Source organism: Geotrypetes seraphini, chromosome 3, assembly GCF_902459505.1.
Source record: "Geotrypetes seraphini chromosome 3, aGeoSer1.1, whole genome shotgun sequence".
NCBI lineage: Eukaryota > Metazoa > Chordata > Amphibia > Gymnophiona > Dermophiidae > Geotrypetes > Geotrypetes seraphini.
In genome coordinates, this window is record NC_047086.1 from 364,573,042 (window position 1) to 364,591,163 (window position 18,122).

The window sequence follows — 18,122 nt, forward strand, 5'->3', positions numbered from 1 at the left end:
TTCTTGGATATCTGTAGTGTTTCATCATGGTCAACAATTTCAGGAGTCGACACAGTTTGAGGCCTCCGAGACCTTGCTGCATCTTCGGTCTCAAAATCTCCATGCTGAAAGATTTTTTTATACCACTTCTTCACTGTGGAGTATGATGGGCATTTGTCACTCAGTGTTTGCATCATACATTCATAGATTTCCTTTGGAGTTTTCTTCTGCAGAAACAGGAACTTCATGATGGCTCAGAGTTCCACACTTGAAAATTCCATACTTTTCGTTGACATGGTTCAATCAATGATCTGAAACAATTTTCATAACATAGCATTATGATTCTGCAAATTGGCACTTTGCTAAATAAAATAAACTCTTTTCAGCTACAATGGCAAAATGGCACTCAGAATTTAGGAATTTGGTTGGGCTGAGAACTTTTCAGCACTCCTTCATAATGCCTGTGTAAGTTTTGGGTGAGACACTCATTTAGAGTACTGAGTACATTTCTGGAGAGTGTAGCTTCATAAAGTTTTCAGATGAAGTCGGTCCAGTGGGCAGCTACTAAAATGTCAGTAGTCTTTGTCATAAAGTACATAGACACAGACTGAGATTTCAATATGTATACTTTGGAAAAAAGAAAGGTAAGGAGAGATGATAGAGACAGAGACATTTAAATATTCCTGATGAACAAATGCACAGGAGGCAGACCACTTTCAATTAAAAGGAAGCTCTGTAACCAAGGTGAAAGGGAATTGATTAAGGAGTAGTCTTAGGAAATACTTCTTTATAAAAAGAGTACTTAAAGCATAGAATAGCCTTCCCAGTGAAGATAAGGACTGAATGTGATGAGGGATTGGAAGGAATAATAGAGATTAATAGTTGATATGATTGGGCAAACTGAATAGGTCATATGGTCTCTATCTGGTTTTTTGTTTCTACGTTTAAATGTCTCATGTGTCATTTACTTTATTTGGATTCAGCTCACACCTTTTTCAGCAATAGCTCAAGATGAGTTACATTCAGATACACTAGGTATTCCCCTGTCCCCAGAGGGCTCACAATCTAAACCTGTAACTGAGGCAATGAGGGCTGAGTTGCCCAAGATCATAAGGAGCAGCACTGGGATCTGAACTGGACTTCCCTGCTTGTCAGCTCACTGTTTTAACCACTAAGCCATTCCTCCGCTCTTTTTAGTTTCAACTACAATTAAAATGTTACTATGGAGATTAGGGTCTTACATTGATATTCTTCTTTCTGGTAGAAAGGTACAGAAGTCTTGACAAGTGGGTTATGTATCCACACCAGCGAGTTTGTGCAGAAGGAGTTAAATTTTCTTTGGCTTCACCTCCTGCTCTGAGCTGCAATCCTGTTCTTCAGTTTGTACCAAAGCACACTGTAAGAGGAGAAATAAATAGGAGAAGTATAGGGATTCTCCCTGACATAGCCAGTTCTGTTCTGCTCTTTAAATAGTGTTGAGAATCAAATCAACTTCAATATAAAAGTGAACAAACATTGTACAAAACATATGAGAAAAGGAAAAAAGCAAGGTGGAACTAACAAACCACCTACCTGAGCGCAACCAGCACTAACACTTATGGAAATCCCACAGGTACTCCTATGACTGTAAAATTGAGAAGTTACAATGCTCTTCAAATACTTCTGACCGGCAGAAATCCAAACTTCTAGATACATATATACCTGTTTGAGACATAAAGCAGACTAAATTATGAAAGGGTGGGCAGCCAAAATTCCTGTACTCTTCTACCAGAAAGATTATTGAGGTAAGAACCTAATCTTCCCTTCTGGTGCAAAGGGTATAGGAGTCTTGACAAGTGGGATATAGCATAGCAGTCCATGGAGTATAGGAAAGTATAGATGAGCCTGAAATCTGAATCGCGGACCCGAAAGTGGTGTCCATACGTGCTGCCAAGTCCATTCAATAAAATTTCATAAAAGTATGGAGGGTGGACCATGTAGCTGCCCTACAAATCTCTTTGGGCATTATCACCTGGGTATCTGCCTATGAAGCCGCCACACTTCCTAGTGGAGTGAGCTTTCAAAGATATCTGTGGCTGTTTACCACAGTCAATGTACACAGAAGCAATCACCATGCAAATCTATTTGGAGATAGACATCTTAGAGACTGTCTTTCCCCCTTTGCCAGTGTTTGCTAAAACGGAGAAAAACTCGCCTAACATCCAGTAACTCCAATATCTTATCTTTTATATTCGAACTAGTGGCCTGGAACGTGGGGAACCATACTTCGAAAGCTTGAGGAATGCTCTCTGCATGAGAGCACCTGCAATTCTGAGACTCTTCACATTGAGGTGATGGCCACTAGGAAAACAGTTTTTACAGTCGAATCCATTGAGGGAGAGGGGGTAGGAAAAATGCAGCCGGCACCCTGCGAAACAACACAGAGCCTCCTACGGAGCCTGACAGCCTGCACCCTAACCCCTGCAAGCAGGAGATGAGGAAAGTAAGCAGGGACAGCCCTGGGCTCCAAAATCACTAAAGTAGGCTGGCTAACAGGTACCGCCAGGGATCGGCCTGTCAGCTGCAGACCACAGTCTGCTTCTTCTCTATGCAGGCAGAGCTATGCCAAGGATGAAAGCTCCAACAACTGAAGATACTGAAAACATTGAAAAAACGCAGAATAAAATAAGAAAAAGGACATCAGAATTAGAACACTTCTTCCGCCTCGCGTGCAGAAGGAAAAACTGCAGGTGGCAGTAGAGTTCCCATTGAAATAGGAGAGAAAAGAAGTGTGACAACTATTATATGTCACTGCCAACATTTTAAGTATAGGGTGCCACTGTACCCAAGTATCTCCACTACTAGGAGCTGTACATATAGCAGTTAATAGCAAACTACACAGTTCAGTCACTAGATGTCACCAATCAAAGCAACCATTAAGAAAGAAACAGGATTTGTTGTAGAATTTACAAACAAGAAACTTAAATACCCATCTGAATCAGTAAGAGACAACCCAACAAGAAGTGTGGCAGCAGGTGGTTTGTGGTGGAAAGGATGCACAGCATATCTCATAAGGGGCTAAAATTATCTATGTATGCTTTTCAAATTAAATGATTAATTTATAGGGTGCATGGTTGAGCAAACTGGATGGTCCATTCAGGTCTTTATCTGCTGTCATTTTCTATGTTACTGTGCCTATGTGTATGTGCATGCACATCTGTGGGTTACACGGGATACGAGAAATGACGGCAACCAATCAGAGAGCAGCACAGGGCCAGGCAGGAGCATGGAAAGCTTGTGCCTGACTTCTGCTGCTCCTGTCTGGGAAATAGGAGACGGCTAGTGAAGAAGGAATCATGCTAGACCACCAGGATGTTTTTAACAAGGTACGACAGTGGTGGGTGTTTGCGGGGGAGGATGTTTTAAAAAGGTGCGGTGGGTGTATGCGGAGGGGGGTGTCTGTGAAAAAGGTGCGTCAGTGGGTGTTTGCTGGGGGGGATGTTTTAAAAGGGTACAGTGGCGGGTGTTTACAGGGGGGATGTTTTAAAAAGATGTGGCTGCAGGCATGTGGGGAATGTTTTAAAAAAGGGGCGTGCAGCGGGGGGGGGGGATTTTTTAAATGAAACGGGGGGGTTAAAAATTGTACCTTTGTTTCATAAGACACACCGAGATTTCCACCCACTTTTGGGTGGAAAAAAGTGTGTCTTATGGAACGAAAAATACGGTAGTTTCAAATTAAATTTTAATCCAATAAAGTTGGAGGATTCTCCTGCCCCCCCCCTCCATTTTTAATGAACCTTTTGTCATTTACTTGGTTTTGATCAGCTGTTAAGCAAATTAAGCAAAAAAAACCCAAAAAACAGAGAGATAAAGATCCAGTAAGAACTACGAGGGGAAATGGAAAGTACATTTTTTCTTAAAGTTTTATTGAGTAATAACTTTCTTTAATGGTCTTAATAACTTTCTTTACCTTTTATTGAGTAATTTGTGTTAAATTTAGGTCGAGTATTGATCCAGGCTGATCTTGCACAATCTTTAATATTTCACTTTTGCTCATTAGTGAGACTCTGAGCCTGCATTTCATCCACCAGCTTTTTGAAGTTGGGTGAATATTGCATGGGCCAGTCTCAGGGAATACGGGAGATGTTCATCTATCATGTTGGAACGTTGTGTACTCTTTGCCATTTTTAGATGGGAAAACGCAGATTCACACAAATAAGTTGAACCGAAAAAGGAGTGTACAGCTTCACTGCATCTTCTCAAATTTGTCTCTAGGCACTAGCTTCCAAAACGATTCTTGCTCAGCACGGGACTTGAGAAAAATGTCCTTTTTAAGGGTTAATATTTTGTTTTCAAGAGATAGCTTGGTCAATGAGTAATTTTTACTGATAGCAGCTGCAGTTTCTTTAATGTCCACATCTACTTGAATGAGTATGACAAATACTCCACAAATGTTCCAATTTTTTGGAAGTCACAGAATCTGTTTTCGAATTCCTGGATAATAGAACAGATTTCTGTCAAATACTTCTCATTCTGAAAAACAAAATTTGGATATTGTTGTAGATGGTCCTGCGTATTAGGAAAATGATCAAAAGTGTTGTTTGCAAAGTCAGTCATCATCAGCTCAAATTTTCTCTTGTAGGATGAAACTGTACTCATCATCTTGCCAATGCATTTGGTTCATATGATTTAGTTCGCCTGTTAATTCAGCGAGAAATGCCAGATCATATAACCACTCCTCATCTTCTAACTGCTTGATCATCAACCCTCTCCTTCAAAAAACTTCTTATTTCATTCAGCAAATCACGAAATCTTTGCAGAAATTTGTGCCTACTTAGCCACCTTACATCTGTATGCAAAATGATTTCCGCTGCCCCTTCATCAAGAGTAAGATTGAAAAACTGGACGGCAGGATTTTAAAAAAGTGCTTCGCTCTGACGCTGCCAAGAGAGTTTGTGAGTCAGCAGAGGGAAGGGCAGGAGCGCTGAAAGCTCCTGCCATACAGCGCTGGAAAGCAGGATTTTTTTAAAAAGGCACAAGGGGCCTGCCTGCCTGCTTGCTTCCTCAGGGTGGGGGGCTCTGTCTGCCTGCCACTTTTATATTCTGGAAACTCAGCATGATAAGAGATGCTGATACTGAATTCTAACTGAAGTTCAATCATTATGATGTTGACACTCCCATTTGGATTTTACATTCCTTAAGACAGATCTAGAACTGACTTGGTAGGGGAGATTATGTGCCATCAGCCCTACAGACTGCCACTGTAGAACACAATTGAGGAACACTGTTGTCTGTAGAAAATTGTCAGTGTCCACTGTTGACAGCATGTCATTATTCCTCAGCAAAATTCACAAAGGCCTCAATCCTGCAACTTTTCCTCCCGTTCTCTTGATGTGGACCAGATTGTTTGCTTTGAGACGTGTTAATATACTTTTTCATTTGAAAATTATGAAATAAAGGAATTTTGAAAAATTACCGATTCCTATAAATAAATATATTTATTTATTATTTATTTATTTTGATTTCTAGCCCGTCCTCCCTGAAGCTCAGAACGGGTTACATCAGGACATTCACAATGCAGACATTATACAAAAGTGGGGACATGACAGGTCTTAGGGAAGTGGGTATGACGGGAGAAAATTGTTGAAATTTCACAGAGACTAAGTTTGAGATTGGTCATTAAATACAGAGGCACAAAGGTGGATACAGAAAGGGGGTGGCAGTCTATCAGAGTCTGTTTAGATGAAAAGAATGGTCTTCGCTGCTCTCCGGAATGTCATCAGTGAGTTCTGAGATCTTATCTGATTAGGCAACTGGTTCCACAGCTGAGAGATGAAATGACTGCATGAGCATCTCCAGGCCTTTTCCATCTGGAGGGATTTTCCATGGGGGATGCACGGTCATTTTTCCGTGGTTGAGTGAAGGGGGCAATTGGGGGTGTGACCAGTCAGGCTCTGTGCCTGACATGTTCCCAGTTAAAAGCCCCAGGAGAGGCAGAAACAGGGCTTGGAAAGTTGTGCACAAGCCCCATAAAGCCCAGCAGCCTAGGTTCCTTGTTTACACTAGGGAGAATCTGACTGAAGATGGGTTTCCTTCTGACCACTCAGAAGTAGAGAAGATGGAGACTCTGCAAGGCCGGTTAACATTAGGTTTAGGCAAAATGCCCCTGTGAGAAAACCTTGCACTTACTCCAACATCCACAGGGGGAGCCCAAGAGAGCCTCAGAGCAGTGCAAGTACACTGAGAGCAGGGCGTGGCTCTCACACTGAAAAGCCAGCAGCTTTCTCTCCAGAGTTAGAGAGGACAAGGAAGGGAAAGGGTCCTCTCTCCAGTGCTCAGCAGCCAGCCAAATCAGAGCAACTTAATAATCTGAAGCCCATGGAAGTAGATAATTTAGCTCCATGCCATGAAGCTGAGGCCATACCTCAAGTGGAAGAAATGGAGGTTTGTGAACAGGTATTTCCAGAACCTGATACGAATGGAAACAGGTGTTGCCTGTAAGGCCCATTGAGCTCTAAACTTGTGTTTGTTTTGTGGGAAGTTTTCATAGCTAACTACTGCTCAGAACTGAACTGTTTTTGAATACTGTTTTGGATTTTTGTATGAACAATTAATGGGACTTGTGCTACAGCCTGTGACTTATTTTTGCAAGTTTTTCTTTTCTTTTGCTACCTGGGCTAACAGCATTTGCTGAGGCCCAATCCAAGGCCCTAGGCGGGGGCAGGGCTCTTTTCTGATGTTTCATAAAGGGCTGTTGCTGGTGCTTTCTTAGTTTGTGTTGCATGGGAAATGTTTCTACTTTATAGCACTATTTTTTGTTGTTGTTTGAATGCAATAATTCGCAGGAACTGAGAACTGTATTGTGGGAGAAGTTTGTCGAAATCTCGGGTGGGTTATATGAATGCTGTGTTTTGCTTGAAGACAAACTTGACAGTTCTGCCACAGCTCAGGAGCAGAGCTGAGGGCCTCCTGAACATTTTCTGTTACAATTGATGTTTTGGGAAAACAAGACTGTGAACATTATATGCACTGTGATAAGTGAATTTAAAGCTCCTTTTTTGAGCAAGGCCCGATTCTAGGGTCAGAGTAAGGCTTAGGCCCAGGCGAGGCCTAGCTTCAGAAAGCTGTGCTGAACTTGCTAAGGCACAGGGACTTTGGGATATCCTGATTTGCTGTGCAGGATTTATATTTTGAGAGTTTTATATTGTTTGTTTCTTGTTTGCCATTCTACTTTTTACACCAGTGAGGAATAAAGAATCCTGAACCAATATCTTACCAGAAGTGATTGCACCACACGATGTTATGACTGGTTTACTTTTTGACTGTTTTTGTTTGAGAATTTGCCTGTGGAGACTGTCTCCATATTGAGCAACCCATCAGAGCAGTTTTCCTGTGAGCCACCCAGGATGCTATCAGCCTAGGCGAAGGCCTGGTGGCCACAGAGTGTACTGGTGTAGTTTGGAAGCTATGTATGTAGGGGTTATGTTGTGGAATCCTTTGTGAGCAATTATTAGAGCTTTGAAGATGTTTATGTCTCAACAACTTGTTTTCATGCTACTAAAGAATTGAAAGTAGAATCATCAGGCTAGTTTGAAATATTCTTGTGTTTATGAACAATGTTTTGGACATCTCTGGCTTACAGATCAGGCATCTACACAACTTGAGAGACTAAATGATACATCATATTAGAGATGTCAAAGTCCTGTTGCAAACAATGAACAAAAAGCAAACTTGATAAAGAAAAAAGGGACTAATGTATGAGATGTTAATACAGTGGCTAACTTCTTTAATTTTTCTGAGATACATTTCTAATATATAATTTGTTTTCTTTGCAAAATCTATTTGGAAACAAAAGAAGAACCAGTGTGACCTCAGACAACTAAGGTAGTCAGCTAGCAAGCTAATTGGGAGGTGTAGTGTTTGTGCTCAGAGATGCAGAGGCCTGGCACTCCTCTACAAATCATTCCTCAATGTTCAGTTCCTCGAAAAGGGCAGCCACACTTCACTAGAATATATGCTTGCTTCAGTCAAGGACGAACTCCACCCCCTACCCATTAGGTATCCTGTTACTATACCGGCCACCAACCCCCTGGAATAAATCCTCTGAACTCGTCCTCGAGACCATAACAAGCGCCTTCCTAAAATTTCAGAGACTATTGATCATTGGCGATATTAATCTCCACCTAGATGACATCACCAGCAAGGATGCAACCGAATTCAACAATTTCCTCACTTCTCTAGGTTTCCTTTCTCCTGCATCCTCCTCAACCCACGAAAAGGAGCACACACTAGACATCATCAGCTTCCTTGACCTGACTGAACACAAAACCTCTGCCGAGGATGCTCGTTGGGAACATGTTCCTTGGTCTGATCACTTTCTAGGTTTTTTCTGCCTCCCCATCTTCATGTCCCACCTTGGATCTCCACCGTGTGCCACAAATCCTATCACCTTCCGCAAAAAAATCACGAACGAACTCTTCTGGTCCCAATTTCTCAATAACCTTTCCTCCCGTTCTAAGCCTACCGACCCAGAATCCAACTGGCGCAACTGGATAAACCTCTGCAAGTTTGGCAGAGACTTGGGACTTCATGTGCTACCCCAGAAACAAGATTACAGAAAACAGTTTCCTTGTGCCTTGCTGCGCTGGGAAGAGAGTAATGAGATTATCGACCTGTGAACTTTTCCTCTGAAAGACACAAGAAAGACTGACAACTGTTGTGCTGACACATCACTTTATATGACCTGGTAACATCAGCAGTGCCATCATCTGTCTAAGACTAGCAAAACATGGGCAAGCATCTGACTAACTATCCGGGGAGAGAATTCCTTCACACCCTTGGCGATGCCCTTCTATGGCTTGATGGTGAAAGCAGGAATTCCCTATTGTTTCACTGGTTATAGATAGATTCAGAGCATTTGCATGATAAGAAAAGGTTTATGGGACATGGTAATTAGCAGCTATAAACCTTCACTGTGTATTTTTCTGTCTGTCGGTAATTTCTGTTTCTATGCATATTCTGTGTCTTATCCAAATTTCATAAGTGTTGCACATGTGTCTAGCTGTGCTATATATACCTATATATTTATGCATGTCTCTAGTCCTTAGCATTACTGTATGCCTGAATTTTATTTTTTTACGAAATACAAAAATTCTGAATAAAAGTATTATTTGTATCACATGGTCTGGTTTATCTAAGCGAGTAAGCAAGAAGAAAGATTTGTTCCCTGGCTTTGTAATTCAGTGCTTTCCCCTAGACACATGAGAGCCTTATAACTCAGGACTAATTACTTATAATTAGTTTATAGCACTAATTACTACCCCTATAAGTGGATGGTGTCCTCGAAAGCATCTTGGCTTCCTGGACCATGGGATGATTTTCCAAGGGTTGCTGAGAACATAAGAACATAAGAAGTGCCATCTCCAGAACAGACCTTAGGTCCATCAAGTCCGGCGATCCGCACACGCGGAGGCCCCGCCAGGTTTACCCTGGCTTAGTTTTAGACCCCATATCACTCTAAGCTTCTCTTAAGGAGATGTGTGTCTAGCTTACCCTTACCCATGTCACTTTATGCCACTCATAAGGAGATGCACATCTAACTTACCCTTAAATCCTAGAACGGTGGATTCTGCAATTACCTCTTCTGGGAGAGCATTCCAGGTGTCCACCACTCGTTGCGTGAAGCAGAACTTCCTGATATTTGTCCTGAACTTGTCCCCCCTTAGCTTCTGTCCATGTCCTCTTGTCCGTGTCACATTGGACATTTTTTATATAATTTTTTTTCCTGCTCTATTTTGTCGATTCCTTTCAGTATTTTGAAAGTCTCGATCATATCCCCTCACAGTCTCCTCTTCTCGAGGGAGAATAATCCCAGTCTCTTGAGTTGTTCCTCGTATTCCAAGTTCTCCATGCCCTTTATTAGCTTCGTTGCTCGTCTCTGCATCCTCTCGAGTATTTTTATATCCTTCTTTAGGTATGGAGACCAATGTTGGACGCAGTATTCCAAGTGTGGTCTGACCATTGCTCTATAAATAATAGTGGCATTATTACTTTCTCCGATCTACTCGTGATTCTCTTCTTTATCATGCCTAGTATTCTGTTTGCGTTCTTCGCTGCCGCCACGCATTGCGCTGACGGCTTCAGGGTCCTATCAATTAATACGCCCAGGTCCTTTTCCTGTTCGGTTCTTCCCAGAGTCGCACCTGACATACTATACTTGTGTTCCTTATTTTTTCTGCCTAAGTGCATCACTTTGCATTTTTCCACATTAAACTTCATCTGCCATTTGTCTGCCCATTTCTCCAATCGGCTCAAGTTGCTCTGGAGTTCCTCACTGTCCTTCTGCGAGTTGATTGCCCGGCATAGCTTTGTGTCATCTGCAAACTTGATGATCTCACTGGATGTTCCATCCTCTAGGTCGTTGATGAAAATATTAAATAAGATGGGCCCAAGTACCGAGCCCTGGGGCACACCGCTTGTCACATTCTCCCAGTCTGAGAACTTCCCATTTATGCCCACTCTCTGCCTTCTGTTCTCCAGCCATTTGCCTATCCATCTTAGTATATCTCCTTCTATTCCATGGCCTTGCAGTTTCCTGAGGAGTCTCACATGTGGCACCTTGTCGAACGCTTTCTGAAAATCCAAGTATATAATATCCACCGGTTCTCCATTATCAATTTGTCTGTTCACTGTCTCAAAAAATTGAAGTAGGTTCGTCAAACATGACTTCCCTTTCCTGAATCCATGTTGGCTGGCTCTCATCAGGTCGTGTGTGTCTAAGTGCCGGGTTATGCTATCCTTGATCAGCGCCTCAACCATCTTCCAGGGACCGACGTGAGACTTACAGGTCTATAGTTGCTTGGTAGGGAAGAAGTGTTTTCAGCAGCAGGCTGGTTAATCTATTGATGAGGGCTTTAAACGAGAAACAATCGGACAGTATAACCGCTCAGGTAAGTAAATCACTGAATACCTCTACACAGTTGGAAAAAGAGGTTCAATGTCTAGAAAGCTTAAAGTATGGGAAACAAAATTCTGGATCTAGAAGCTGTGATGGAAGAAGATGAGTTGGATATAGTGGCGATCACAGAGACATGGTTCACGGAGAACCATGATTGAGATGTAGTTATACCGGGCTATAATCTGTTCAGGAAAGACAGGGTAGGAAGAAAAGGAGGGGAAGTAGCGTTATATGTTAAAAGATCATATTAAAGCCACACAATTGCAGGATCTGCAGGGCAAGGAAGAGGCACTGTGGATCAATTTGGAAAGAGGGAATGGTGAATATATTTACATTGGTGTGATATACAGGCCTCCTTCACAGACAGTAATGGATAGATTTTTTCTTTTTTTAATGTGCTCAATATCCTTAAGATTTATTCATAGAAACTGAACTGCACTTGTAGAGAAGATAGCATATAACTTAATTACATTTATATTCAGCACTAATATTAGGTTAATATTTGCAATGTTTAAAGAAATACATTTAAACTGAAGTGTCCCAAAATTCCTACTGCATTTCTACAGCAGGCAAACATACATATATACATACAAAAGACACACACAAAAAGTAAAACAAAAAATGTGATTCAAAGGTTGTCTCTCTATTCCTGAAATCACTCAGGAATTCTTCATTTATTTAGCTTTTAATCTGATGAGCTGGGAGGCTTGACTTGTCCAAACCATGAAACACTTGATGGTTTAAAGCTTGTTTGGCAGAGATTCTCTTCACAGGATCATAGGTTAACATTTTAGTCAGCAAGTCGAGACTATCTTCATCTATGTTTTTGACATGGGATGACAGACTCCCTGTTTTCCATTTCGGGAATGTATTCCTATAATCCTGCAAGGATTCCACATCTGGCCAAATGTCATTATTTGGAGCTCCTAAAGCTCTGAAGATTCTAAAGAGTTGATCAAGTTCAGAGTCCCCGTGAAATAGGGGTTTCTTGGTTGCCATTTCTGCAAATATAATCCTTATGTGCCACATATCAATGGGAGTTGAATGATGGGCAGACCAGATGGGCTGTTTGGCTTTTATCTGCTGTCATGTTTCTATGTAACGTACTGACCCCAATAGAACTTCAGGAGCTCCGTACCATAATGTCACCACCTCATGTGTGTACACTCATACTGGGATTCCAAAGGCTTATCCTAGTGCAAAATCTGCTAGCTTAATTACTCCTTTGCTGTCTATCAACAAATTCTGAGGTTTCAAGTCTCTGTGCAGGACCCTTCTTGAGTGGCAAAAGAGAATGGCTTGCAAAATTTGGTACAAGTAACTCTTAACAAGCATTGGGTCGATAAACTGGTGAGAAGGAAGAGAATCCAAGTACTTCTTCAGATCCATAGGAAGGTATTCAAAGATAAGGTATAGTCATGAATCTTGCATTAGCACAACCTGAAGACAATGAACATTTTAGATGTCGAAGCTCCTTCAAAAGAGAAATCTCTCTGATGGCTGTATTGGGAACACCTTCTTCCTCATTCTCTAATCTAATTTTCTTCATGGCAACAACCTGGCCTGTAGATTTGTGTCAACCTTTGCATACAACACCGTAAGTACCCTTGACGATTTTTTCTATTTTTGCATAGTCATCCATAATGCTGCAGATTACAGTAAATCCTCGACACAGCCGCTTCCCTCTTCCATAAGTTAGTCAGTGAACAGAGATTTAATAGTAGACATTCAGAATATATCTAAAAAAGGAGACGTTTTACTAATAGGTGATTTTAACATGCCAGATGTTGATTAGGGTATCCCTATTGGGTCCCTATTCTAGAAATAGGGAGATTCTGGATTCTCTACAAGGAGAATTGCCAGCAGGTGGTAATGGAACTCACGTGAGATGAGGTCATACTGGACTTGGTGCTTACAAACAGGGAAAGGGTTTCTGATTACAGTGGGTGATCATCTGGCATCCAGTGATCACTGCATGGTATGGTTTAATATTAAGATGGGTATAGAGAGGGCTCATTCAAAAGTAAAGGTTCTAGACTTTTAAAAAACTAACTTTGTTCAGATGGGAAATTACATCAAGGAATTATTGTCTGGATAGGAACTTCTTGAAAGAGTAGAAATACAGTGGGCAAAACTGAAAGGAGTTATTGTAAGGATGACAAACCTTTATGTGAGGCAACTAAGTAAAAATAAGAGAAAAGATAGCTGAAAAGGTAAGGAATAAGCGATGATCTTAAGATGGCCAAACAGGTTGAAAAGGTGTTGGCGAAAGAGGATGCTAGGGAACATAGGAAGAGGTATGGCCAGTAGGATATAAGAGGTACTGATGCCCCTATATAAGACTCTGGTGAGACCTCATTTAGAATATTGTGTACAATTCTGGAGACCGCACCTTCAAAAAGATATAAAAAGGATGGAGTTGTCTAGAGGAAGGCAACTAAAATGGTGTGTGGCCTTCATCATAAGGTGTAAGAGGACAGACAAAGATCTCACTATGTATATTTTGGAGGAAAGATGGGAATTCAAGAAAGCATGTGATAGGCATGTGGGATCTTTTAGAGAGAGGAAGAGATAATGGTTACTGGGGATAGGCAGACTGGATGGGCCATTTGGCCTTTATCTGCCATCATGTTTCTATATTTCAAGTGTCTCAAACTGTGTGCCATGGCACAGTGGTGTGCCACAAAGAGATTCCGGGTGTGCTATGAGAGATTCCAAAATTTTATTTTTAAAAATTCCCTTAAGTATACACTAATGTAGAATAGATGACATGTATGTCAAGTTCGCAAGCGTCTGTCAATGTTCTGTCTGTGTAAGTAATTTTATTTTTTATGCAGTAATAATAATAATAATAACTTTATTTTTGTATACCGCAATACCACAAAACAGTTCAGAGCGGTTTACAGGAGAAGAGACTGTACATATACAGCGAAGTTACAGAGTATCAGAAAACAATTCAGAGTAGTTTACAGGAGATAAGAACTGTATTTATGCAATGAAGGTACAGAGAATTAGTTATCAAGTGTATGGTATAAACCAGTGGCCATTACAAAATGATCCGATAACTGTTGCACGGGGTAAGGGGGGGGGGGGTGCGAACAATAACCGTGGAAGAGGGGGAGGAAGGGTAGGGAGGGAGGCGAGGTTGAGATTAGTAGTTTGGTTGGGAGGGCGGGAGTTAGAGGAATTTATCAAAGAGGTATGATTTGAGAGATTTCCCGAAAGATAGGTAAGTTGGGGCAAGAGAGATGAGGGTGGTCAAGCAGTCATTCCATTTGCCAGCTTGGAAAGAGAGGGTTTTGTCCAAGAATCTTTTGTAGATGCATCCTTTTGGGATGTAGTTATCCTAACTTAAGCAACAAAGCAATCAAGGCTTTGTTATCATTTGGATTTTCTGATCTTTGCAAACTTGGATTTTCAGCTCTGACAGAAATTAAAATCAAAAAAAGATAATCTAATCTAATCTTTTATTTCTGTGTTGCTCATACCTAGGCAGGCTCAAGGCAACTTAAAGAGGGGAGTGAAGAAGGAGAAGGGGGAGGAGGGGTGGGAGAAGAGAAGAGGAGGGTAGGAGGGGGTAGGGAGACTGCAGATGGTGGATAATGAGATGTGTGTTTGCTTGTAAACTATCAAGCTGCATTTTGAGTTAATTTGCACTCATTAGCAATTCTATTCTATCTACTTTAGTTTCACCATTGTTACCCATACATAGCCTAACAAACTTTAAATAAATAACTCTCAAATTTAATTTTTTGTTGGTTTTGCAATTCTATAATTTTCTATTATAATGTGCCATGAAAAACATTTGCTCCATTTAGTGTGCAGAGCTAAAAAAGTTTGAGAGATACTGAAACAGAAAGGCCTTCAGGTGATTTAATGGAACCAGAAGCATCATGTCTTTCTCCATTCTAGGAACCTTCTCTGAACAATTTTATAAAATGTAATAAAATGCAATCTAAAAGAATTAAGTATTAATTCAGTGATTCACATTTTACAAAATTCACCAGCCCATATCATTTAGGGGTGAGGATGCTAGGGTTTTGTCCTTGTATTTTTTCCTTATTACTACTTCTATTTTCGCATCTCCCCATATATTTGTGGGCTAATTATTTGAAGGAGTTAGCATTTTTCTCTCTGTTTCATTCACAACTATTTGCCTGAATATATTATGTACAGCTGCGTTCTCTTTTGTACATTTTTGAGATGTACTTTAAAGAAAATTTCAATGGAAAAAAAGAAAAATTTAAAGGTATATAATAATGATAGTCCTGAATACTACAATTTAAATCTGGAATCCCATGTTCCATATTATAGAATCTAAAGGTGGCGTAAAAAATACACAGAAAAGTTTTAGATAAACAGGTGGCACTTCCAGTAGTGCTATGGCCTAGTAGATACAGGTTCCAGTATTGATCCAATTATCACCTACAATTACAAATGCTCCCTACTTTGTCCTGCAGGAAAATGACAACAGTTACTATAGAACAGTCAAAGAGTTTAATCAGAAAATACTTACATGAACTTTTATGATTAAGTAGCCTAATGGTTAGAGCAATAGGCTAGGAACTAGGAAAGCAAGGGTTCAAATTCTGCTTCTCCCACACTGACACTCCTTGTAATGTTGGGCAAGTCACTTCACCTTCCGCTGCCTTAAGTACAAACTTGTAGCCCGATTCACTGCCTGTGTAAATGTGTTAATGCAAGTTATTTATTTAGGGCCCAATATTCAGCCAGCAGCGATCAGTGTTTTGTGATGACCACCGCCAGCACTGAACCTGGAAATTCAATGCTGGTTCATATCTAGGCACTAGCAATGAATATCCAGGTTTGCAGAGTCAGCTAACGAATAGCAATTTAAGTGGAATATTAGCAATTTAAGTGGAATATTCAGCGCTTAACTGGCTATGGGGTACCACATAAAGATAGGACTGACTTATAAGGTCCTAAGTATGCAGTTACCCTGGCCAATTAAGTGCTAAATGTCAGCACTTAACTGGACAAGTATCGGCTCTGTCCCTGAAACACCCCCAAAACAGCCAGTTTTTTGTTTTTTTTAGTTCAATGCTAACCAGTTGTTTTTAACAGCACTAACCAGTTAAGTGGCACTGAAAATTAGCAGTTAGCCCTGAGCAGGTGAGTTAATCACCCCTGTTAGTTAATAAATAGGTCCCACTGAAAATAATGGGGCTTGCATTAATTAATGTGCATTAACGCAGGTTAGTAAATCTGAGGACAAGAAAATGCCTAACTTGCTTTGAGTTACCAATGAAAAAGGTGTGAGCTAAATCCACAAAAAAAATGGCTTTTCTAACTACTCAGTTACATTTCTCCCTCCATATCCACGGGGGTTAGGGGCAGAGCCGGCCCGCGAATATTTTAAAAAACCGCAGATAATATTTGGGCCGGTTCTGCCCCTAAAAAGCCTTGTAAGCCCCCCCTTAAGTCTTACCTGGTGGTCCAGCGGGTTTTTGGGGCAGGAGCGATCTTCCCATGCTCCTGCCCCATGTAGATCGCTCACAGGAAATGGCTGCCTTGAGCTCCCGTAGTCTCTTGAGACTATGACGGGAGCTCAAGGCAGCCATTTCCTATGACCGATCTGCAGGGGGAAGGAGTGTGGAAAGATCGCTCCTGCCCCGAAAACCCGCTAGACCACCAGGTAAGGCTTAAGGAGGGACTTACAGGGCTTAAAATAGTCTGAAAAATTTAAATGTGTTTTTGTTTTAAAATCACAAATAACTGAATCCACGGATGCTGAAACTGCGGATTTGGAGGGGGTAGTGTAGCTGTAAGATATAACAGATGAAAATCTTTAGCTATACTGAACTGCTGCTTTAAAGAGCAAACAAAAGATTACAGAACAGTATAAATTATACTTTGTTCACATCAGGTACTTAATTTTCCAGGTACCAAAAGACTTACCATTTTATCTAGATTTTCAATAGACCTATAGATCTCCCCTTGGGATTCATCATAGTATGTGTATCGGAACCTTTGACCTTCAAACAAAAATCATGTACAAAAAAGGGAGATGAATTTGGAACTGAAAACAAAACAAAACGGACATTATTTATGAAGCCAAAAGGGAGAGCACAGTCTTCCCAACTGCTGGATAACCCATAACATATGCTATTATGTGATCAGATCAGTGCTTTAAAACCCCAGCTACAATAACATGTGAAGCATGGATAATTCAATGGATGTGGCTGTCAATACTACATAGGAGGTGCTAGGCATTAACCCAAACAATGACAGAATTCAAGCAAGCCCAGATAGAGAGGGGAGTGGTAAAGATGTGAGAGAACACCAAAACTGGGGTAACAGTAGGCAGAAGGCAACTAGGTAAATCAGCTGGCAATTATCATATATTTTGACTTATGAAGCAGTGATTTGTGGCACACTGATATATGTAAAAGATCCCTTAGATAAATTTAAAAGGACAGCTATATAATTGATCACACGAAATTGGAAAAACTGGGACCGACTTAACTTTACATTCTGGTGGGCAAATTTATGTTTAATCTATAAATTTGAGAAAATGAATGCTGATCTGTCAGGGAAAAAAAAAATTTCAAATTAATATGGGGCCTATTGATGTCTTTTGTAGAATTATTATAGTTTGATTTTATTGATGTATTAATTTACATATCCAGGGGATGGGAGGAGGGTGGGAATAAAAGTTCTTGAAATCTTATCTTTCTTGAGGATTTGGGAGAGGGTGAAGGTTCTGTTAACAGTTTTTAAAGGTTTATTAATGTTCAATATATAGGTAGGAATTGCCTCTTTGGGTGGATAGGAAAATATTGGAGGGGGTGCAGGGGCATATCTTTAATTTTATCTGGGCTGGTAGACGGCCAAGGGTGAGTAGGAGGGTTTTGTGCATGGGGAGAGGGGACGGAGGGTTGGGGGTCCCGGATGTGGTGAAATATTATCAGGCTGCTCAGCTGCGCGCCCTTTTAGAATGGCAGACGCAAGCACCGAAACCGTGGGTGGAAATTGAGCAAAGGTTGAGTGAGGGGGTACCTCTGTTACATAGGCCGTGGGTGCCTGGTAGGGCGCGCTTGACGGGGGGGGTATCCTCGGTAGTGACCTCCTTGAGGGTATGGAATCAGACCAGAACTTGTTTGCTGGGGAGTAAGAGACATTCCTGGTATACTCCGTTGAGATATAACCCGGACTTTCCACCGGGAGGGGATGGGGGAGTGTTTGC

The 18,122-nt window shown here is 41.0% G+C and overlaps 1 protein-coding gene and 1 pseudogene across 3 annotated transcripts in view; both read right to left on the reverse strand.

Annotated features, from left to right (window-relative positions):
* The window catches only part of MEMO1 (mediator of cell motility 1), a 191,254-nt gene that overhangs the window by 62,751 nt on the left and 110,381 nt on the right, over positions 1–18,122 (reverse strand). For 2 of the 3 annotated variants that reach the window (XM_033938653.1, XM_033938654.1), the window contains exon 7: positions 16,835–16,911. In XM_033938653.1, the coding sequence (XP_033794544.1) occupies positions 16,835–16,911 (77 nt within the window). Of the gene's footprint in view, positions 1–15,431; positions 15,597–16,834; positions 16,912–18,122 lie in introns of all 3 variants that reach the window. The other variant, XR_004538849.1, reaches the window with a different exon arrangement.
* Positions 12,057–12,557, reverse strand: LOC117357699 (annotated as a pseudogene).